Here is a 23,591-nt window from a genome sequence, read left to right on the forward strand (position 1 = left end):
TAAAAATCAAGAGTCATCATTTTTATATTTTCTGCCTCCTAAATTGTACGTGCCGGCCACCGAGGTGACCCTGCCTGGCGGCTTCGGTTCACCCTCTCACGCGGGCATGCCCAGGAAGCGGCAGGGCCAGGAGCATGAGCTTCCCCATCGGCCCAGACCCCGGCTCCTGGGCTCAGGGCTCCGTGTCCCCGCCCTCCCGCTGCGGCATCTGTAAAATGGGTCTGGGGCTCCGACCGCCGCGGTGGTGAGGGACTACAAAGGACCTGGCGTGGGGACCAACTCCGAACAGCGGGCAGCCGGCAGGCCGGGAGCAGTCTGTGTGTTTTGCAAAGTAAGTAACATCTTTGTTTTCCTAATACACTTCCTTTTCATAAGTTCTATCATTTGGGGACCATTATCAGGCTCCCGGGATGAAAACATTTAAATTACGAGGCATCAAAGTATTTGAAGAGCTTCGTGTTGACTTTTTCACTCTCCCACAGCAGGAGTGGCTTTACGCGAAACTCAACATCCACGCGGAAGAAGACGTCCTCCAGGCGCTCATCTCATAAATAATGTATTTTATTTTATTGCATACGGCTGTTAAGGAGAGCATCCATGATCGATACAGACTAAGTACAATGCACTACTCTAGGCCCGTTCTCGCCGTCTCCAGCAGGGTCTCACCGACGCTTTATGTACAGCGTGGACAGCGGAAGACAGAGCAAGTAAGTCTTTCGTCATATCACAATAGCAAGAAATATATTTAACATCTTGATATCCAGAAACAATACGTAGCCAAAAAGAAAACACTGTTTAATAACTGTTAAAGTTTATATAGCAAAAAATATTTTAAATTTAAGGTAAGTCAGGCAAAATGTACAAAGACCCAATATACATTGTGAAGTTTTAGCAAACATAACATTTATACATTTTGGTTCCATTCTGTAAACTAAATTAAAAATGTAAATATTGCATATGCCTTTTTTTTCTTTTTTTGAAATGTACAGGATAGAGGAAAATTTAGTATATTATCAACTTTTTATTCTGCTTGTTGTAAGCTGCGGTATGAACGGGAGCCACGGGGCAGGTGCCGAGACCTACTGTAAATGTAGAGCCTGCGCCCACGCCAGACGTGCGCACGCTGTATCCGACAGGGTCCGCACTCAGTCCTACTGGACCGGGGGGGACTACACAGCAAATACCACCCACCGATCCCGAGTCCCCAAAACTGAATACAAATTTCAGGATGTTTTATCCATTTTCATGAAGTATATGTATCATACACTGAAACTGACCTTCGAGCTAACATCGTACGGTCCATATGCTGTTGCGATGTGTAATTTTAGAAAAGTACAACTTTAAAAATGTTCTGGGGGATCACTTTACATTCAACTTTGTCTTGCAATACAATCCTCTGTTCTAGAAGTCAGCATGGAAGCAGGAAGACGTTTGCATTGCCATTAAATATTTTTTTAAGACATTGAATTTTTTTGGTCTTCCTCTTAAAAAGCCTCATTTTATTAATGCATTATTCTATAGTGATATATATCTATATATTTATATATATTTTTTCTCCCAAAAAAAAAAAAAAAGCTCCCATCTCCAATGAATTAGTGTAACCTCTACAGGAGTATCCCCAGCACACAGGCACTGCGGACGTGCCCGTGGGAGGGGGCTCTGCAGCCCTCTGCCACGCATCAAGGGGGCAGCGAGGTGACAGGACATTCTGCTGGTCAAGGTCAGCAGTTGTGGGCGACATCTGCGGAAATCGAACACTGGAAACATATAATGAGGGTAGTCTTGTCGGGAACTTTTCGACAAGTCAGATGTACCGTGAGGTTTTTCTTTGTCTCCCCCTTTTTCTTCTTCCCTTAACAACACAGGGGCCAGAACAGCTCTGCTCCCAAGTTCTTTGCTTCCCTTGTCTTTTTTTGAGTTTTTGAGTGTGTTTTTTTTTTTTTTTTTTTTTTTAAACTGTTGCTCAGGACAGCCTCATTGGCTGGCACAACAGCATCGAGTAAAGATAACACACTTTTTTTTTTCTTTTAAATCTGCCAAAGCCGTGACCACCCTGGGATCGCTAGCCTGCCTGCGTGAATTTTTGGTTAAAGAAATGCAAGCTCAAGGTTAAGGATAGCAGAGGCATCTGAGCTTGTGAACAGGACCAAAGGCTTTTGCAGTCTGAAGTACCTACAGAAACATCTACAGAGAGAAGATTCAACAAGTCTGTTAAAGGTAAAAACAGATATTTACCCCCTGCCCCAACCCCCCCCAACTCCCTAATATAGTTGATGATTTTTTCAAAAGTAGGTTGCTTCAGTTACACATCATTATCGTTATTTATCAATTCATCTTCGAAGTCCCATCCCAAACTGCCTTTCCGTCCAGAAACACCAGCCCCACACTGGGCTCTGTCTGAGTAAACACGCAGGGACCTGGACTGGAGCCCACGGAGCAGATGTGTCCTGGGACCCGTTAATAAGGCTGAAGGGCCGTCCTCAAGTCGCGCTCAGCAGCGACGTGCAGAGGTCCCGCCAGCCCCCCCGCCGCACAAATCCGGCTAAACCTGGAACTGAGGTAGGACTGTGGTAGGTCTGAGTGCGTGCCAGCAAGTGCCAGAGCTCACCACCTCCGTGGGCATCGGTAGAACCTCCCAGCATGCCGAGGGAGCAATTTGCTTTGCCAAAATGAAAGTAAGAAGAAATTAAGACAGTGGCCGTGATTTAGAAGGCCAATGGGAACATCCAATTTTCTTGAGAGTAACTTCTTCGGTGAATTTTGTCAACAAACAAACAAAACACAGCACGAACAGCAGAGTGATGGGTGCCCCCCTCCCCCACCGCGGGAGCCAGGAGAGGGGCAGACGTCCTCATCTTGTTGGTTCAGAGTCTAATACAGTCGCAGATGTTCCCAAACCTAGTCATTGCTCAGATCCAAAAGAAAATTGTAAGCAGCTTCAGATTTAAAAACAACAAAAAACCCCACGCTGAGCATCCTCCTTTGATGTCATTCTTGGATGTGTGACGTCATAGTGATCAAGCCAGACAGGTCCTCACTCTGGAAGAGAAAGGAAAGAAGTCAGTGGTGACTGTCACAGGAACAGAGCCATCCTGAGTGAGAAAAAGTCCCCTCCCAACCCATGTCACTTGCAAGCATGATGCACTCTGGGAAGAACCATCTCCGCACTCTGTTTTCTAGGGTGGGTGACCCCCCGCCCCCCAAACACACTCCACACCCCTGGAAGCACAGCCCAGGGCTAGTGACTTGTGAGGGTCATGCATGCTCTCTGGGAGGCCAGGCTTGGACTGGACACAGAGACAGCACGCTGCCCTTGCCCTCAGGGACAGAAGCCATGGAGCCAGTGGCCAGCCTGCCGGCCCGGCTCTCAGCAGGGGCTGCGGGGGAAAGCTCACGAGGGGACGGACACCAGGGCCCAGGAGCACGTCCTGGAAATCATGCCAGCGGGGATTGGTGGACACATGGGACAGGCAGCGATTCTGCACCTGCCTCGGAAAACCATCCGCCTGGGTCATGTATCCCATTCCGAAAACGGCCAGGACCACACACGTTACTGCAGGGACACGCTTGTCGTCCCAAACCCTCCCCATGGGCCTCGCCGCCCCGGGCCAGGTTAGGTCACTAACCCCCAGGAGCCCACTGATGACGCAGCCTTCGGACCCCAACCCGCCCTAACAGCTTCCTGCCTTCAGGCCCAAGGATCAAACTTCTTCAACCTGTTCCTAATTTCCATCATTTTCGGCATGTTTTTAACTTCCTGTGCTCTTTAACGGACAGACCGAGTTGGAGACTTCACCATTTCATAGCAAACTGCCTTTCTTTTTAAACTTCTTGGCTTTTTTTTTTTTTAGATTTTATTCATTTTTGGGGAGAGAGAAGGCACAAGAACAAGAACGAGCAGGGGTTGGCGGGGCAGAGGGGGAAGCAGGCTTCCGGCTGAGCAAGGAGCCCGAAGCGGGACTCGATCCCAGGACCCTGAGATCATGCCCTGAGCCGAAGGCAGACGCTTCACCCACTGAGCCCCCCAGGTGCCCAAAGCTTCCTGGCTTTTTTTTTTTTTTTTTTAAAGATTTTATTTATTTATTTGACAGACAGAGATCACAAGTAGGCAGAGAGGCAGGTAGCGAGAGAAGGAGGAGGAAGCAGGCTTCCTGCAGAGCAGAGAGCCCGATGCGGGACTCGATCCCAGGACCCCGAGATCATGACCTGAGCCGAAGGCAGCGGCTTAACCCACTGAGCCCCCCAGGCGCCCGCTTCCTGGCTTTTTAATCAAATTGCCGAGTGGTCTGTTGGCGTCGCCCCTCGCTACTTCGTCTTCCCTGCGAGTGCCCATGTGACGGCCCGACCTGAACGCTGGGACCCCTCCAACCGCGGGCGCTGCCGAACTCCACCTCGGACTCCCAACTCTCCCCAGACACCACTCGCGTTTTGTCCTGAGGCTCTGAGTGGGAGGCGAGTCCCCGGCGGGCCCAAGCAGGTGTTCGGGGCACTGGATCCGCCAACACGAAGGTCTGGGGTCGCAGCTGACTTCAAGGATCAGCCAAGCGTGGCGGACTTGTCTCCTGCGAACCCCACACCCACCGCCTCGAGAACCGCTAAGCAAGTGCATCCCTCCATCTCCCAAGTGGAAGGACAGTCCCAGAAACCCGCATCAGCCGCCCCGGAGGATGTGCCCTGCCCGCACAGCTGACTCTCGGGGGCCTGGTGGCCGTACACACCACAGGCGGAGGGGACGCTCCATTCTGAGACCCAGCGGAAGCGGGGGGGCTTTCATTCCTGCATTTGTGCATGTGGTGACTCTGCAGGACCAGGGCCTCCCTGAGGCTGCGGGTGCTGCTGGGGGAGGGGGAGCCCCCGGGGCAGGGAGTGGAAGCAGCCAGAGCTCAGGGCTCCCACACAAGCTCGCCGGGGGCCAACGGAAAGGAGCCAGGGCTCCGAGGGTCGAGAGGCAGCAGCCTCGGAGACATGGAGCTGCAGATCGGCAGGCTGCCCCCCTCACCCTCCTCGCTGCACCCTGCTCTGCTCCACTCCCCCCTCCCTGAAGCCTGGGAACTGAGTACATTTGCCTCTTCCTTTGTTTACTAACTTTTAGAGGAAGTTAAATGATCTCTCCTCCTGAAAATTAATCTGCTTCATCCAGACTAGGAAATAAGTCTTCTAACATGACCAACCTGACATCCTTGCTTTTAAGTATGTATGCTTTCTAAGGGTGATACCAGCAAACTTTCATGGGCTTTATTACGTTAATTCTAGTAGGAGCAAAGTACAAATCATGAATTTTATGGTCACTCCACAGAATATTCACCAGGACAGAAGACACCCCTTGAGCCCATTAGGTGTAGCGGCAAAACAAGAAAGAAACATTGAGACCCACACGTTGCCCGTGAATGTGATCACCAGGGTATCCGGTGAGGTCCTTGGGGTAGGCGTCTCCAAGGAATTTAGACTTACTGGCAATCGTTGAATTTGTCAAATCATCACACACAGTGCTGGTCTGCAGGTTAGACACTGCTTTGGAAAGAAACCCATTCACAGAAGCACGGCCCTAAAATTAGTTGATTCAAAAAAAAAAAACAAAACCCTTGCATTAACAAGATCTAAGTTGTTCCAGTGGACATGGCACCTGGCCCGCTACTCCCTGTCTTGTGACAAACGATGGCCGCAGGAAGGACAAGCTTCCACGTGCCTGGCACCCCCATTCCTGGGAGGAGGGTTAGTCCAGGGACTTTTCCATTTAAAAGAGCAATCAGAAGGCAAATGAGCAAGGGCAGGTCATTAAAGACTCCGCCTTCAGTCTGCTCTGCTCTACAAAAAGAAGTGGCAGAAACAGAAAACAAGTCACTGAAGACCTTGTCATAAAAACAAATGGGAAGGGTCTTTGCCACGTGTGTCGTCCGTGGTGCGCGGGGCTCCAGGATTCCCACTATGGTGCGCTTCGGGTCTAGAATGTTCTAGAGATAAATCGGGGAAATCTGCACTGGCAAATTAATTCAAGCAGCATTTTCGATACACATTCCGGCTCAAGACGTTTTCGTTTTGATTTCTCAGGAGTCTGTGGGTTTCGGGTGGCTTCGTGGTCCATGGTGCAGGGCCAGAATTCAGCGCCCAGCCCTGAGTGGTGGCGAGCCAGCCCAGGGAGGCCCTGGTTCCCTCTGCAGAGAGCCTCGTTCCCACCCGCGTTCCACGTGGAGCCCCGGGGCAGGCTGGGTGGGGATGTGCGTGGGGCCCCATGCTGCCCCCCCCGTGGGGCCCCACGCAGACAGAGCCCCACACCTGACTCCATGGTGCAGGGAGCTCCCAGCGCAGCGGCAGGGACCCGACCTGGACCCAACCCGACCGGACTTAACCCTAGCAGGCACTTAGGAGAGCCACGGAGGACGAGTTACGTGACAAAGAACAACATATTCTCAAAATGAAAACCTCTATTTCCAGCGGCAACTATGATTAGGAGGACAGAAACCTGCCATGAGCCCAGACATGCCCTTTGGCCCATTTAAACCTTTGATGTTAAACACAGACTTACAGGAGGACGTAAACTTTTCAGTTACATGAGAAATTCCTAGAAAAATAACCCTGATAATACAGTATCTCCGCACTTGACTAAAGGCAAAGCTCTCTTGACTACACCAGCAGGGAAAAAAAAAAGTACGGTGAAATGTGATAACAAACAAGCCAGAGATTCTAAGAAAAACGGTTACTTGAACTTTTCATTTAAATAGGAGAAAAAAAAGACAAACACACAACTTAAAAGGAAACTAGGGAAGACGTTCCCCCAGGACAAACGGGGGCAGTAAATTACTTCACCAACCCTACTCGTGAGAGACTTCAAACTGTCTGTCCTATGAGATCACCGTTTCCGCTGACAAGTAAGATCATTGCATCCTGACGGCTTGCTGCTGAAGAAATGTCCCAGCCCCAAGTTGAAACTCGATGGAAATGACACAGCACAGACGGGACGAGACAGTCTAGCCCTGGAAGGTCAGAAAAGGGGGCTTCTCCTCCTTTCGCTCCCGTTTAAACCTTCAGGTGAGACCTTGTGTTAATCACCGCACACTAGAGCCCGCAGGGGTCCCGGGCTGGGGGTCCTAGCAGACTCCCACCGCACGTGTGTTTCTTTCCCGTGCTGGTCAGTAAGAAGTCCGACGCGCACTTCCTCCAAGCTGTGCCACCGCGCGAGCACCCTCTGCACGCGAGGCAGTGGCGTCCAACAGTGCAGGAGAAACAGGACGCTTGCCTGGGGGGCAGGTCCCCCTGAAGTCCTGGGGGATCCTGCTCTTCAACCATGAAATGTCAGACCTTCCTAGGTACCAACCAGATGGCGGAGCGTCAGAGACTGGTCAGCAGTGAAGGATGGACTGTAGCTGTCCCCCGGGGCCCCTCCCTGCTCCGCTGGGGCCGTCACTGTCCATTGTTACAAATAAGGAGAGAGGAGGGGGGCTGGGGAGGGGGAGGGTCTGGAACCATGACGGGGTCCCTGGGGAGGGGGAGGGTCTGGAACCGTGACGGGGTCCCTGGGGAGGGGAAGGGGGTCTGGAACCGTGATGGGGTCCCTGGGGAGGGGGAGGGTCTGCAATCATGACGGGGTCCCTGGGGAGGGGGAGAGGGTCTGGAACCATGACGAGGTCCCTGGAGTTTACACTCTTTACACAGCCCCACGGGCTCGTACCAGAACTCTCCCCAGTGACACGAAACACTGCCCTGGCCATGGGCTGCGGCCACACACACCTGTCTCCCCTGTGAGTGGAGCCCTCAAACCCCACCTGTCCCCAGCATCCCGTATAATGCTTGGTGGCCCTTCCTAAAGCTTCAATGAATTACCTTGAAATAAAGACCCATGTGGTTTACGCCATCTCTCACAGGCAGAAAAGCTAAAAAAAAGGGGAAAAAAAAATTCTTCTAAAGGAGAACGAATATTTAGGACTGTCTGAGGCCCAACAGAAAAGAAAAACCTCTTCAGTTCCCAAGACTGAGAGAGCGAGAGAGCAAGAGAGACACAGGCATTCCAAGGCAGAGGTCCACAAAGAATGCCCAATCTGACCTGTTGCCTGTTTCTGTAAATAAAGTTTTATTGGAACCGAGCAAAGGCTCATTCATTAGCAGAGGGCTGCTTCTGCACTCAGCAGCAGACGGGAGTGGTCCTAGAGCACTGCTTGCCCCTGGACAGGAGGAAAACTTTGAGGACAAAGGAGGCTGAAGCAGTCAAAATAACACCATGTATTTCCATCTGTGCGTTACACCTGGAGACTAACTGATTCTCCCTCTGGAGATTCTCTGCAAGCTTCCGTCCTTCAGAAACGCAACACCATGGACAGAAAACCACACTATCTTGTTACAGGCCCTGCTGAAAAGGACGAAGCAAGTCACACACTCATTTATGAAGCCCGCACGCTTTGGGGATTAACTTCCCTTACCCGCGGTTCCTCTTGCTCGGTTCTCCACACACAACACGTCAGCCCTGAGTGCGTATGATTATCACGAAACACAACCCACCTTCAACAGAGCTGAGCTCACAATATGTTCGTGCAGGTCTCTTCTCTTTCTGGGGCCATCTAAGAACAGGAACAGAAGCGTGACGCTTCTACCCTATGAAACAGCAAGAACGTTTGGGCCAGTGACACCACGTGCATTAAAGGTGCACGTGTCCAATGAAAGGTGTCATCCTTTCCTTGGATTTAACACGTTATTATGGTTACGCATTGACACTGATATAAAGAATGTGTATTTTACATAGACTACAAAAGTGTTGGTTACATTGTTGTTACCTGAACTTCTCAAACCTAAATATTGTGTTTAGTTCAAAATTAAGGCATTTATTTATAATGCCTTAACAATTTATTCAAAATATATTCACTCCAAATATCCTGTTTTCATATCTCACTTCTAATGCATGTCTCTCTCCTTCAAATACTTAAATACTTAAGAACTGCTATGGGGGTTATTTTAGCTTTATGATTTCACCCCGTTTTTGTTTTTATTACGGAAATCGAAATAAGTCTGCAAGTCTGAAATTATGCCAAATACAACTCAGATCCCCTTTATAATATCACTGAATAGGAAACAGACTTAGGAGAGTAGTTAAAAAGGGATGGCCTCAGGATTCTAAAATATACTTCAGTTTTCACATTTAACAATAATACTGTAACTTGGAAATGTATTAAAAATAGAGAATAAGCAGTAAAACACTTGCCTTTCATTACAGAAAAAAAGAAAGACACGTTTAATGGCAACAGAAGATTCTGGAATCCACTGCCCCCCACCCCCGGCCCGCCTCACCCATGCCCAGCCATCTCCCTTCTAGCCAGGAGCTTCCGTGGGGCACCAACGTGCATAAACGTGCCTGACAACCTGAGCGTCCCCGGCTTCCCCGCCGACTCCCTCCCTGTCCCTAACATGCTCATAACACCGGGTGTCCTTGCTGTCTCCCGGGGGCTCAGAACTGAGCTCATTTAAAGGCTCTGGTGGGAATGGGCAGCCGGCCCTCAGGGGCAGGACCCGCCCCGCTGCGCCCAGGCCCCTCCCACCACGGCTCATCTCCAGAGCATCCTGGAAGCTTAGGAGTGACTCAGGTCAAGCCATCCCCAGCCCTTAGAAGCGAATGCCATTCCAATGGCTCCGTATGCCCTGGGGGTGGATGGCCACGGGCTCCCACCGGAGTCATGGTCCTGGAGCCCAGGATCTGGCACTGATCCGTTCCTTCTTCTAAAAATGGGGACCTTATGGTCCTGCGCGGAGTTCCTCCCTGGGCCACGGAGAAGCTACCAAACGAGACTTTACATGGGCCGGTTACACAGAAAGCAGTCAGCACAGTCCACGATACACCTGAGTTTCTGCAACAGAGGACCCCATGCCACTGGCCTGACTTGTGCCCTGCGGCTGGGTCCCTTAGCTTTCTTCCAAGCTCCTGGAAACAACACCTGCTTGTCACCACCTGTCCCTGCGAACTACAAAGACTTCTTAGCAAGACCCGCAGCCCGGGGCCAGCAGCCCGAGTCCCCCCACGGCGCTCCCGGGGCTCGGCGCCCCACCGCGACCTCTTGGCCGTCCGGGCACTTCTCCGCATTCAAAGCCCCGCCCACGGACGACAGCACAGACTGGACGCAAAGGCAGCAAACAAACCTATGAGTGCGGAGAAACAAGGGCAAGCGGCTCCCGGAGCCACGTGAGTAAGCTTCGGGGTAGCTGCACAGAAGCGGACAGAAGCCGAACTGCTTCTTGGGGTGGCTCCGGGTTGGGCTCGCTGCGGGACCGAACGCACGGATGGGGCCGGGGTCACGGGCGTCCCCCGGCGGGCAGGTCCCCTGCGGGTGCGTGAGGCAGGGCAGGCACCCACACCTCTCCGGGTACACAGCGAACCCCGAAGCACACAGCTAGCTGGGCTCCGGCCAGCGGGGCCACCCGCATGGGCCTCTGTGTCTCCGGTTTACCCACAAAAGCGCAGCGAACCACAGATGAGCACTGAGGCTCCACGGCAGGCGAGAGAGACCCACACCCAGAGGAAGCACCATTTATTCAAGCTCCAGGAATGACAAATGCCAAGGCCAAGCTGCAAACCATCTTTGTCAAGTTCATTTACTGAAAAGTAACATCACGTGAGACAACAGCTGCCCACAGCCAGGCCCTCCCGGGCAAAGGGGACAGGACAATGGTGGCTCCTGCCCCCTCCAGCTCCCCCCCAGCCCATGGGGGGGTCTACCTCCACAACCCCCCCTCCCAGCCATACAGCACCTAGGGCAGGGTGGGGTGCCGCGTGTGCTCTCCACCGGAGTGCCAGAGGGCCAGAGCTGGACCCGCTCACGGCAGGTGTCTGCACAGAGGAAGGGCTCTCCGCCGGCGCAGAACTCAGTGGCCCGACCCGGTGGGCATCTTCCATGCTGGCTTGCTGGGAGGGACTTCCCACAGGACGGGCTCTGGTCAGGGGCCCAGCCTGGGATTTCTCACGGCCTCTTGGGAGAGTCAAGAGAGCAGGCAAGTTGAACACCTTGGCCCCGGGCGCCTGCTGGAGGCCAGGGCTACAGCTGACATGCCCAGAGCCAGGAGAGCACAGGCTGCCCCTGCCGTGCTCTGGCAAGGGAGAGATTCCCGCGGGGATGGAGGGCCCCGGCTCCGCCCACACGCGGCACACTGGGGCCAGTAGCCCACAGTCTCTCACCCTCCCCTCTCCTCTGGCAAGAAGAAAGCCCAGTGAAGAAGCAAAACGGCCGACCAGAGAAAGACACAGCTTCCCCAACGGTTCAAAGCTTGGGGAGGGGGACACAGGACACTGGGTATGAAGACATCTCTCCTTCCACTGCAAGAAGGCTGGATGGCTCGCGGACCGGCCTGGTCACATCCCCAGTCCCTCCAAGCGGGACAGAATTCTCTAGGACTTTTAGAATGGATTTAAAAGACACACACCTTCCTAGCCACCTGTTTAGGGACCAAAACGACAAAACTGTGACAGAGCGGACAGAGCCTCCCCCCGCGGTTCCATCACACGTCGGAACCGGCCCGCCCGCCGCAACGGGCCACCCATGGAAATCATTTCCTCCAACTCACAGGTACCAGCGCAAGGATTCAATGACACACAGTCCACAGGAATTAAGAGAAAAACAATGGTTATTTTCACGATTTTCCTTAGAGAGCAACAAGCCATTCTGCAATTTCTACCTGTTGCACTGAACTGAGCACGATCAGGCTTCGAAGTGGCCTAGCCCAAGAGGAATGGGAAGAAAACGGCCTCACTCTGGACACTGCCCGCGACAGCGAGACCCCCAGGGGCTGGGGTGTGAGTCTCTGCCGGCCATCTGCTGTGGAGTCCACGGCGCCTCAGCCACGCATCTCTGCGAAGGCCCTGGACACGGCCCGGACGGCCACTCAGGGACACGCTGCCTCCCCTCCCGCGACTCACCACCATGGGGCCTTCCGCAGCAAGTTCTCTAGAGTTTAGGCCCCAGAGAAATCAAGGAGACCCACAAGCACAGACGTACTTTCTAGCACACGCACTTGAGCACGAAAACTGAAATTTCCCATTTCTGGCCCGGACGAGGCAAGAGCATCCCCAAGCGGAGGAGGACCTGCTCCCAGGGACGCAAGCCATCGGGAGAAGGCCGTCGGTCCCACTGAGACAGAGGAGCCGAACACGGTCTATGTCTGCTACCGTACTCTGTACACAGTTCACCGAAATTAAGTGAAACAAATCTAAATCCTGAAGACGGACCTCCATGCTACGTCAAGTCTGAGAACCACAGAAGCTACAAGTACCTGCACACAAATCCATGTGCAAAATGTGCATTTGCCTCCCACACAGGCTGGGGCGGGCGGGTCCTCCCCCTGGCCGCGGGCTCCCCCCCACCCCCCGCCCCGTGGCCGCAGCTCCCGGCTCACTCAGCACCAGCACTGTCCTGTCGGGGTTCTCGCCAAGGAATACAGGGAAGACTCGGTTCTCCATCGGCTGGAGGACGGAGCCAGTCCGCTGCACAGCCGGAGCCGGGCACTCTGGGACAAGCAGAGCCTGCTGGGCCCCCAGCTCGGGGGGCTGTCATAAGTGGCCCCACAAGGCCCTGACCCAGCTCCCGACTCAGCCACGGTCTGTCTTGTCGGGGTGACGACCTCTCCCCCCACCCCAGAGAAGCCACTGCGTCGGCTGGAAGACCCAGCACGAGGCAGCAGCAAACCAACCAGGGCCACGCCACCTTCCAGGCCCAGGGGGTCTCTCCAGCCTCAGGTTTTTCCTCTAAAACGAAGAACAACAAGAACCTCCCTCCAAGGAGGTCCCGAGCACTCGACCTCGTTCAGAAACGTTTTATAAGTTCGAAGGTGCTTTGCAGACGCGTGTGTAACCAAGGACGTGACTCCACGCGTGTGTGTAACCAAGGACGTGACGCCTCGCGGAGGGCTCGGCTGCTTATCTCGATAACCCGCACCCCGTGGCATCGCAGGGCCTCAGCCCACTTTAAGGGCTTCTGCCATCTTCTCTGCTAGTTCGGAGAAGTTTGGAGAAGCAAAGCCATCTCCCTCACCAGGCAAAAACCACAAGATGGACGGATCAGAGGACTCCGGTAGGAAGGTTTTTAAATGCTGTGTTATTCCGAAGATTCTACTCTGCTTTTATACTGTTAAATATGAGCTGACAGCTTTACAACGGCTGACCGGGCCCTACAGGTCACTGTCACTTGTCACCTCTTTCATCGGCTAATAAGCTCTGCCTTTCTTTCTCCCTCATCAGTCACACAGATCCACTTCTGTTTCTCACTAGGGAATATGGCAGCAATCTTCTGCCCCAGGGCCTTTGCATGGCTATTTGTTCCCTCTGCATATGTGGATTCTTCCCCCAAACCGCTACAAGACCTGCTTCCTCATCACCTTCAAGTTGTCCCCTGTCCCCTCTCCCCTCCCCACTTTATTTTCTGGAGCATCTATTACTACCTGCAATGCTTCACCGTCTGAGCCCATTTCAAAATTAAATTTACTTCCTAGTTCTCAAATATAGACCTGAAGACTGAATACCTTTCAGTTTTCTTTTTAGCATGGAAACCAAACCAGTTTCTTTTTAACCCACACTTTAATATTTTTCGAGCACCTGAAACATTTAAGTGTTTAACAAGTAACAACTGGCATCTTTGTAATGAAAAAGTATTCAACAATTGGATTGAATCTGCAAGTTGAAGGCAGATCTGACCTGACCTTTCTGCCCCTGTCCCTCCACCCACTGCCCTTCCTTCTCTCAAGCAGCCCCTAGGTGAAGTCCCCAACCCCCCAATTAGCAACTAAAAGGTAAAAGCACAGGAAAGTTGCCTGGAACCACCTCCCACATCAGCCTGATGGGCTGGTAACACAGAGCCGCCAAGCCGATGGACTGCCTGCCTCCAGCCAGAGTGGCCACCGTGGCAGAGGATGGGGCTCCAGCAGCGGCAGGTCCCGGAGGCTCCGCGAGCAGAGCAGAGCGGGATGCTGGTGGCCATCGGGACCCTCCTCTGCACAGGAGAGGGAGGGGCCTTCCCGGCTAGGTCACGAGGTCTATAAAAGGACAGGATCTAGGCATTCATAAAGGGCTTCAGATCCACCTGCATACCATCAAAGGTGTGTGATAGCTGGGTCTTAAGCAAACACAGTCCTATTTGTAAATTATTAGGACAGTGGCTAAAAATCTCCAGGTTCCCTTTTCACAGAAGGGCACCCCGGCGCGCAAGCAGCCTCCGCAAACATTTCAAACGTGGGCTTTCCCCATGGGGGTTGCAGAGTAAAGGATGAGCTCACAGAAAGAACTCCCACCAGCCCAACTGAAGAGAGTGCGTACTCTGCGAAACAGGACCGGGTGGTGGGCCAAGCAGAACCAGAAGATGCAGGAAAGGGAAGCCATTAACCTAGTGCGGGAAGTTTCTGGAAAACTCCCATTGACAACGAAGACTGGGCACAAAGATCCCGGGACAGTTCCAGGGCATGGGCTGGAGTGAGCTACACCCAGCAGCTCAGACCCCAGCCGAAAACCGATCCAGAATCCTGAGAGGTCACCCCAGGGTGTGGGGGGACGGGCCCCGCGCTGGAGATGCTCCCCCATCAGAACCTTCGGCGAGGCCAGCCCCTGCGAAGGGTGGACACCCACCTCTCGGAGCGCTGTGGGCAGTGCCCCCGGAACAGTGGGCGTGGGGAGCTCCGAGAACAGAGGCTGAAGTCACATCGCCCCTGCGAGGACTTGGACATTGGGATGCACTGAACCTCAACTGAGTGACGGCTGAACCGTCTTTGACTCTAGGAAATGGCTTAAGATCCGAAGAATTCTGAACATTCCAGCGGAACAGGACAGACTCCAGAGTGTGGCGATGAATGCTTATCACCCAGAGTTATTCTAGGAACTTAATTAAATGCTCCATGCCAGAGAAACTTGGGGTATTTTACTGCTGGGGTTATTTCATTTGGAACGGAGACTACTAATAAACCAGCCCTACTGATAAGCTAAACTGCAAATAATGATAAGAAGTAGAATGGAATTAAGGTGAGTCAGTTCTTCTGCCTCTTTAAAATTCTGATATGACCCCAAATACCAAAATGGCATTATATTTGGAAGCCACATAAACTTCAAACTTGAAAAGAAAGCGCTCATTTGAAAAACTGTCAAAGTAAGGAAAAGCGAAAGAATGTTTTTAAATTCATTAATGTTTAGAAGTTTGTCAGGCTTTCATCTCTACTATTTCCACACCATGCATTATTGAAGTTTTCTTTTTTTTTTTTTTTAACTGAACCAGCTGTAGTTAGTTTTCTGATGCCAACTATAATGCAACCGTACCCTCCAGGTTTACAATATCCTAAAAAAGGAAGAAATGCAGCAGTGTTGCAACTCATAGATTTTGCTAAGTCCCACCTCAACGTTTTCAGCTGCCTGCGCATTGAGAAGTCGACTCCACAAACAAATGAAACTCTGAAGAATGTCTTCGAACTTACCCGATATATACAACCGGAAGAGGGGTAGGAGTAGCTAATGGTTTTGTTTTCCATTTCATCTGTGTACACAAAGCGCTATTTTGGTCACATTTATGCCAGAAAACAACTTCTGAAAACGCTACTCTCGTGTAAGAATAAAACAGAAGCACCCACTGCCGGTCACCTGAGTGATTTATCTTCTGAAACACGCATCCAGGCTGCCGCGTAAGACTGACCGCTTTCCAGCAACCTCGCCCGCCCGAGGAGTCCAGGAGCTCCACAGTGTCCCGACGTCCTCGTGCCTCTGCTTCTCACCTTCCAACCAAATCAAGCTGCGCCCCCCACACTAATCCCTGCCTTGTTTAACCCTGCTTGTTGCTCAGAGTTTCTAAAGCATGATTTGCTTAGTTTTCGAACTTAGTAAGAACATCCTGGCCTATTTCCAAAACTACTTCCCCACCTCACAATTCCCCCAACTTATCCACCCACCAGGTGCCCGACACCCAGCTTGGGGACAGGAAAGGAGGTGCTGGTCAGACCCCTCAGTGGAGACAACTGCCCCCCCCCAGCCCCAGGGGGTGTGGGCATGGCTTCTCCAACAGGCCTGGGAATCCCGGGGCTTCATGGGGTGGGGGGAGACACTGCGGTCCCTACTTTGGCTGGCATCCCCCGTACCCCCACCCCGCACACTTGGCAGGGCAGCCGTGCCCGTTCTAGGGGTGCTCTATGGAAGGGATCCAAACCTCACCCAGGGAAAGACTGCTGGGCTTATCTCCGAAGACTCCCTACAGAGGGGCACACCACGATCTTTATGGGTCAGCTTTTCTATTTATCCTGATAAGTACCCCCAGACCCAGAAGCAAAGAGACAGGGCGCTCTGAACTCTGCTCTCCCTGCTCCCCAAAAAGCTTCACTGATGGGGAGGGCAGGGCAGGGTCCCCTGTTTTGCTGAGCGCCCCCCCGCGGCAGGCGGCCCAGGGTCCCGCGCAGCTGGGTAGATTACCGGGTCTCCCTGTCTACCAGGCAGGCGCGTGGGCCCAAAGCTGCCATCTGCTCGATGGAAGTCGTCTCTCTGAGGATGCGAGGGACCAGCAGCTCATGCAAACAAAACCGAGTCACCCACAGCAGCACAAGCCCGCGGATCCCCACTACGGTTCTTAAAACTACGGACAGCTTCTGAACTCAGGTTGGCGGACGTCTTCCCTTATGCCTCAGAAAGTGGGGTTGCAGTTACATCCTTAGGAAGGTAGAAAAACCACTTTTCTTGGTGTAAAACTTCAGTTACATGATTAAAAAAAAAAAAAAAGTCTTGAAAACAAGACAGGCACTCGTGAAAGAACCCAGTGTCCAGAAGATCACCACCTAGCAAAAACTGATGAGTTAACTTATCGGTCCTTAGGCAAATTCTAAATTGGTTAGTTTTCAAATACACTCATCATTAAACAGGTTAATGACTCATTTCTTAGGAAACCGTTAATGGACTTATGCATAATGAGGAGATTATGCTATTTCACTTATAGAAGGAATACATCATAAAGACACCTCAAGCCATGGCCAGGGCAACTGTGCAGGTTGGACCCATCACAGAGATCAAGGACGTCTGTCTCCCCAGAGGAAAGAGGATTTTCCATTTGAATTATGCCAGGAATTCTCTTCTTTCTTTCTTTCTTTCTTTCTTTTTTTTAACAAGTAAGTACATGATCTTGAATATGGGCCAAACCTTCGCTCTTCTGCCTCACAGTAAACCCTGCCCACATGGCCGTGAGCGGGCTCGTTCCGGGACTGACAGCTCACAGCCTCGCTTCGGTGTGTCCCCTACTTCTGGTGACCAGACCTTTTAGTGCATGCGTGGAACACAGCGTCCCCAGGTAAGACAGCAGACAGCGCTTCTGCAAGCACTGAGCTGTTCTGCAGCGAACTCAGCCCGGAACAAAGTTACTCATCGGTACACGAAGGACCCACAGAGACTGTGCACACTCGGTTCTTTCTTGATACTATTTACAAACATTTCTACCAACTAATTAAATGGTGACCTTGGAGAAGACGTCTGACCTCCCTCCTCCTCCCTGTTCACAACCTTCAATGAGTTACACTATTGCAACACTTCCCAGCCCTTCGCCCTTCAGACGCACTGAACTCCATTCCCTTTGGGTTCTCCCCCTGCTTCGCGGAAGGAGTGTGAGCGCGTGTGGCTGGGAGGGCAGGGAGTGTCTTCTCGAGTGGAAGGCACAGCCAGCTCTGCTGAAGTACAAGCAGCTGCGCGAACAGCAGCTTTCCTCGCCGCAGACCCCCAGAACGCCGGGAAGCCAGCCTGGAAACCCCCAGAACCGTCACCAAGCAAGACAATGACGCCAGTGACACCACAACAGCCATCAAAGACCCATCGGATTCCAGGGTCTTCACGGTGCCGGGCGTATCACTGGTTTAAAAGAGTTGGGGAGCCGTCCTCCTGTGTGCTACCTCCTGCTCACCTGCCCACGTTTCCTCGGGAATGAATAAATACCCGGAAGAAAAAAAAAAAAGAAAATGAAGTAACCATCCCCAAGTGAGACAAAACACAGTCCCCGGGCGAGTTGCCGGGGGCAGGTCCACGGCCAGGTCCGCACGTAACTACTGGCTGGGAGCTTCGGAAGCAGAGACCGGGGGACGACGGGACAGAAGGGAAAGCGCACGAGGACACGAGGACGCAGAGCCCCAGGACGCCGCCCGACAGTCCTCCTCTCCGCTCGGGGAACCTGGCAAGTCCCGGGGCCTCCCTCAGCAGCAGATCCCCGCGGCACTGGGTTTTGGGGCATTACGTGATACTACAGGTAGGAAAATGTCTCTCCACCATGAAGTGGGAAAACACTTTCTGGATTTTAAACAATTCCTCTGACCTAAAGGGGATAGGGACGCACAATAATCCTTCAATACTGATCAGGATAATGGTTACGATGTCACCATCTCCAGCTGCAGCTGCCCATCAAGCTCTGGGACTGTCAGTTACCCACCACTGGAGGCAAAAGATGGACTGAAAATACCTACTGATAAATTTGCGGGGAGAGAGCACTATCTCACACTCATAAACACGACAGGCTACGCATTAGGATTACGGAAAAGCATAAATCCTTCAGAGAAACATATGGATTTTAAGGTAATTATGAAAATCACATAATATAATGAAATCTTTCACAATCCCCCTTCTTACACATTAAAAAACTGAAATTTAATACTAGACCATAATAATTCACACAATGATTTATACCAATACCAATAGTGGGGCTAGAGTAAAGCACCAGTAAGACTTCAATTGTACTTGCGGTTTTAAAGTTTTAACATGATTACAGAATATGTCATTATTCAATATTCGAGTTTCAATTTAAAAAGAAATTCACATCAAGCCTCTTGGCGCATGACCAGAGGAGGCATGGCGACCCTTACCCCATTACACACACGCACACAAAATATTTCTTTCTGGAAAATTTGATACTCAAAAATCAATACTAAAGGGGACCCTGGGTTCAGTCATTTGAGCATCAGACTCTCGATTTGGACTCGGTCCCCATCTTGGGGTCATGCGATCGGGCCCCAAGTGGGGCTCTGTGCTCAGGACAGAGTCAGCTTGTCCCTCTGCCTCTGCTCCTCCCCCCATCTCTAAAGTAAGTAAGTAAAACCTTAAAAAGAAATAAATAAATAAAATCAACACTAAAATAAAACCCAGTATTTACAAGGTGCTTTGAACCTTTAAAGTTGATCTACCACAAAGTTTGACCAAATATTCCAAATTTCAGTAAAAGCACAGCAGGCAAAGACTATTTTGTAAGTCTCTTCTGTGGGCATCTACATCATGTGTGACGTAAGCGAAGAGGGCAAACTGGAAGACGCATTCACCTGAAGAGTTTTACCACATCTCTGGACATGTAAAAGCAACTTTATGCAAACTTAGTATTATTCCAGTCCAATCGCCAAGAAATCAGAACCACTAACTTGCCGATTTTATCACTTGTAAACACGCAGCCTTTACACGGTGACCCAGTTCTATCTCAGTGTTCCCGTGCAAGGAATTCAACGAAGCAGCAAGAACACCACGCCCGGAAGGACCCCGTATCGTTTGCTTCCACCGAGCAAGACAGTAGCGTACAAAGTGTGTTCCAGCTCCCATTCCTCAGACCTTCTGTGCCTTTCATGTTTGCGCCCAGTTCAAGCAAGTCTCTGCGGCTATCGAGAAACAATCTGATGATCACCGGCAATGTCCAGCCTCGGCATTTCCCCTGTCCTGATGAGGACTCCCCCAGCTCCCCACTGAATTGTCTGCAGGTAAAACTAACACAGAGCTTCCCCCACTGAAATTCAGAGAGTATGTTTTCAGAAAACCCACGGCCTGATCAATAACATGCTTATAAGGGATCATACGGGAAGATCAGAACATTCTGTTTTTATTTGTTTACTAAAAAGCCAACATTAAGATGCGGTCCCTGTCTTGTATAGAAATACACATCCTCCCCCGTCTGTACTAGACAAAATCGGCAGTGAATTCCCCTATTATCAGAGGACTCCTGTGAAGCATGGGCTTCGGGCGGGGCTCTATTGCCCTCGGAGTTTTTCCCACTCCACTTGGCAACGCAGATAAGAGTAAAGTTACATTTTCCCTTAAGTTTCTAAGGTGAAATGGGAACACTTGATTCTGCGCTACCCAAAAAAAACAAAACAAAAAGAACCCTCTCCACGTGCCAAATCTGATACCAAAAGTTAACCAGCTCCTGGAACTATGCTTCTACAGAAAATGCCTTAGTGGGAATTTTAACAGAAAACCCATTATACTCATGCTGTTCGTTAAACTGCTGAAAGTTCTCCTCTCCAGAAAAAAGAGAGATTCATTTCATCCACAGAGCTCCAGAGAAAATAAAATATTAATTATCTATGAGAATTCCTTTTGTGGGGGAAGGGGCCTGCGGAAGAGCAAATGACTTCAGCAAACTTCGGAGGTTCCCCTATGGTGTCTGACAACTACACAACCCCAAACTGCAGGAGGGGCGACCCTAACTGAACCAACCCAGGCCCAACACTGGATTCAGCCGCTCAAAGTTGAAGGGTTCTGGTTTCCTTTCAATATACCCCACGCTGAGAGCCAACACTACCCGTTAACAACAACAACAAAAAAAGATGCATATTCTATTTCAAATTTTCATCTTGACAGTATCTTTTACATATAAACAAATCATAAAAGGTAATCAAAAGGGCAGTCTTAATGCAATTTCAGCATTAGGATGCTGTTTTCCTCAACTGGTATTTTCCTGTGTAATTTAACCACTGCTTCTCTGCAATGGATAATTATCTATGAACAACATCTCAAGTTAAGTAAAGGGGGGGAAACACGGTTCTTCTCGACTGGAGTGGAACTAGCAAGGAAGCAAAAAAGACCCATGTTTCTTAAAAGGGTATTAGCTCCATTTTCAGATTGAGGTTTTTGGCCTTTTTTTTTAAGAACACTCATGGGCAAAAGTGACTTTCCTGTAAATACCCATGGTTTCAAGGCAGTAAGTATCAAGGGCATCAGTGGGTTTATGAGCAGGGCCCTTTAGAAGGGCACTTTAACTGTTCTTGATTTTTATGATCTGCTGGACCGCCCAGCAGACACGGAAGGGAGAGAGTTATAATTACCCCATTTTACAGACAGAGAAAGTGAGAAAGTGGGGCTAAATGGTTTTCCTCTGTCCCACAATGACTCATTAAGATCAGCAACCAGAAACCTGGTTTCCTGATTCCTGGTTTAATGTTCCACAATACTATGCTTCCTTCTACGAAGTACTATTTTTATAAAGGTTTCTCTTCCAATAAAGGAAGTAGACCAAGTCACGTGACTTTCATTCACGAAAGCCTGTGTGTTTTCATTAGCACCTGAGTCCTCTGTTCCTGGGAACCGGGCAGGACGCCGTCCATTATTTTCTTATTACCACAGGAGCTGGCCAACCAAAGCAGGAGACCACACACAACAGAAAAACAAAGGGCATGTGGTTTGTCAAGGGATCTCATAGGAGTTCTAAAAATATTCACGGTCTTAGCTTTCAGATTTCCAATAGGCAATCCTTTCAAACGTAAATCGTGATTATATTGTTCCTTTGGAGACATTCCTGTTATCCCCAGACTCTCTGGCCACAGGACATGGATGAATAGTCCTTTTAGCAAACAGAATTTAAATACAGACGCTTTCAATGGTAACTCTTATCTAACCTGCCTTACACATACACGAAAACCAATTTTAGAATAAAATCCCACGACAGAGGAACAGAACACTGAGGTAGCACTTTCTACAACATACAGCAACCTCCAATCATAGGACAAATGTACACAGTTAGTTTTCAAATGTTGCTTTAAAACAGAATAGATCCATACTCTAGTTCCACTTCTGAAACAACAATGCTCGGACAAATGGGTTGGATTTTTCTAAACACACACACACACACACACACACACACGCAGAACACGCAGTAAGACCCTTCCCTTGCTCCCAAGTAAGATGCGTAACTGAGAGTTCAATTATTATTTGCTCTAGGTTAATATATGTAACTACTGTATCACATATATTATTATATATTAACCCAGAGCGCGCGCCCGCACAGCCCCCCCGCAAGGTGTACTAACTTGTTTCCTTCGCTAAGGCACAGAAATCCCACCATCCCCAATTCTATTGTAAACAACCATCTAGCCTTGCAGGAAACCAGTATCTTTGTTACCACTTATGCAAATGCCAAACCCTACCCAAACAACCCCAAATTATTCAGCTTCAGCATAATTAATGACGTCTCCTCATGGGCGCCCGAGGAGCTCAGTGTGCACACAGAAGCCTCCTCTGAGCACCAGGCCAGCGCACGCGATGACCCAGGAAGTTCTTCTCCTATTTCATCTTCAAAGAAACGCTTTCCGAGTCTTCCTCGCTATAAATCATTCTCTCTAAGGACGCTTATCTCCTGTGAACTTTTTATTTACGAGCACCACAAACCAATTTCTACAGGCGCACGTGAGTTACATAAAAGTGGACGTTCCCTCGGAGTCCCTTTCTCCGCAGACCACAACTCAGGTTCACGTCCATAAAGACGACATCCCTGTCCTTCCTGTTCTCCGGTCCGGTCCGTGTCGCATCCGTTTACTAGATCTATCGAGCATGCAGGCCTTTTAAAAAACTGGTTTGGGCACCACAGCGGATCACAGCTCTCTATTTGCTCAAAAAGAGTCGCTCTCCTTCTTACCAGGGGGCTTCCATAATGCCCACAGAGACCGGAAAAACAGCAAGCAAATCCGGCCTCATCCCTGTTCAGCCAGCATGCAGCGTGTGAACGGCTGTTTCGGTTTCAGAGTCCTGAATCCTATAGGTTGAAAGGAATTTTATACTGGTGGGAAAACCCACAGAACAAAGCGAAATCAGGTCTCCAACTAAACTCCTCCCTTGAGGTTTAAAATTTTCTCTAGTCTGCAAAGGTCATTCTATCATACATGAATCACGCTCCCAAATGTGTCTCCTTTATCAGAAAAGCCTGGAACCCTTGCAGGCTTGGCCACGTAAACCCCAGCTCACTCCTCCTGCGGCTGCCAGAACCCGCTCCCGCGGCGTTGCGAGGTCCAGTCCAGGTTTTTGCTGCCTCCTTCCCCAAAAGGCCTAAAAGGTGTTATGTTCTCAGGCTGCTTTTCTGATTAGAATCAGATTTCAGCAAAATGTACTTTCACGTTCACTAGGGCATATACCCTATACACCCATCTGGGCGGACGAAAAGAACTTTTTGTGAGGATGCATCTCTCCCCAGACCCCGTTCCAGTGCGGCAGGGGCCGTTTCTCCGGTCTGTGTCCTGGCAGCGGCTCTTCCTTCCACCCCGGGACTCACACAAGCCATTTTTCAGAAGCACCTGCAAGGGCTTCACTTAACTCCAAGTGCAGTGACCTTCAGTGGAGAGTCGCCGGTTATGGGATACATCCCGACCAGTTCCACGGGATCTAATCAGATGCATGCCACTGCTCTATGCTCCTGGTAACTCCCTAGGACTCTCTCCTCTTTCACTCTATGGTTTAAACGAAGCCAAACAGCTCTTCCCCTGTCCTAACAGGACAACTGCCTGTTTACCCTGTCGCTGTACTTCCGAACGCCAGGGACCGACCGTCCCAGCAAACTCTAACCCCCATGCTGGACTCAGGGGGCGTTCTGCTACTCTGTTTGTTTTAAAGA

At 50.7% G+C, this 23,591-nt stretch overlaps 1 protein-coding gene across 2 annotated transcripts in view; it reads right to left on the bottom strand.

The window, feature by feature from the left end:
- Positions 1-543: 543 nt before the first annotated feature.
- Positions 544-23,591, bottom strand: part of IRS2 (insulin receptor substrate 2) — a 28,800-nt gene continuing 5,752 nt past the window's right edge. The window contains exons 1-2 of one of the 2 annotated variants that reach the window (XR_006384706.1): positions 22,623-22,993; positions 544-3,039 (exon numbers count right to left, since the gene is read on the bottom strand). Coding sequence is in view for 1 of the 2 variants with exons in the window: in XM_044250092.1 (XP_044106027.1) it covers positions 3,035-3,039 (5 nt within the window). In the remaining variant the exon portion in view is untranslated. Of the gene's footprint in view, positions 3,040-22,622; positions 22,994-23,591 lie in introns of those variants that run through there. The other variant, XM_044250092.1, reaches the window with a different exon arrangement.

Source organism: Neovison vison, chromosome 5 (genome assembly GCF_020171115.1).
Source record: "Neovison vison isolate M4711 chromosome 5, ASM_NN_V1, whole genome shotgun sequence".
Lineage (NCBI taxonomy): Eukaryota > Metazoa > Chordata > Mammalia > Carnivora > Mustelidae > Neogale > Neogale vison.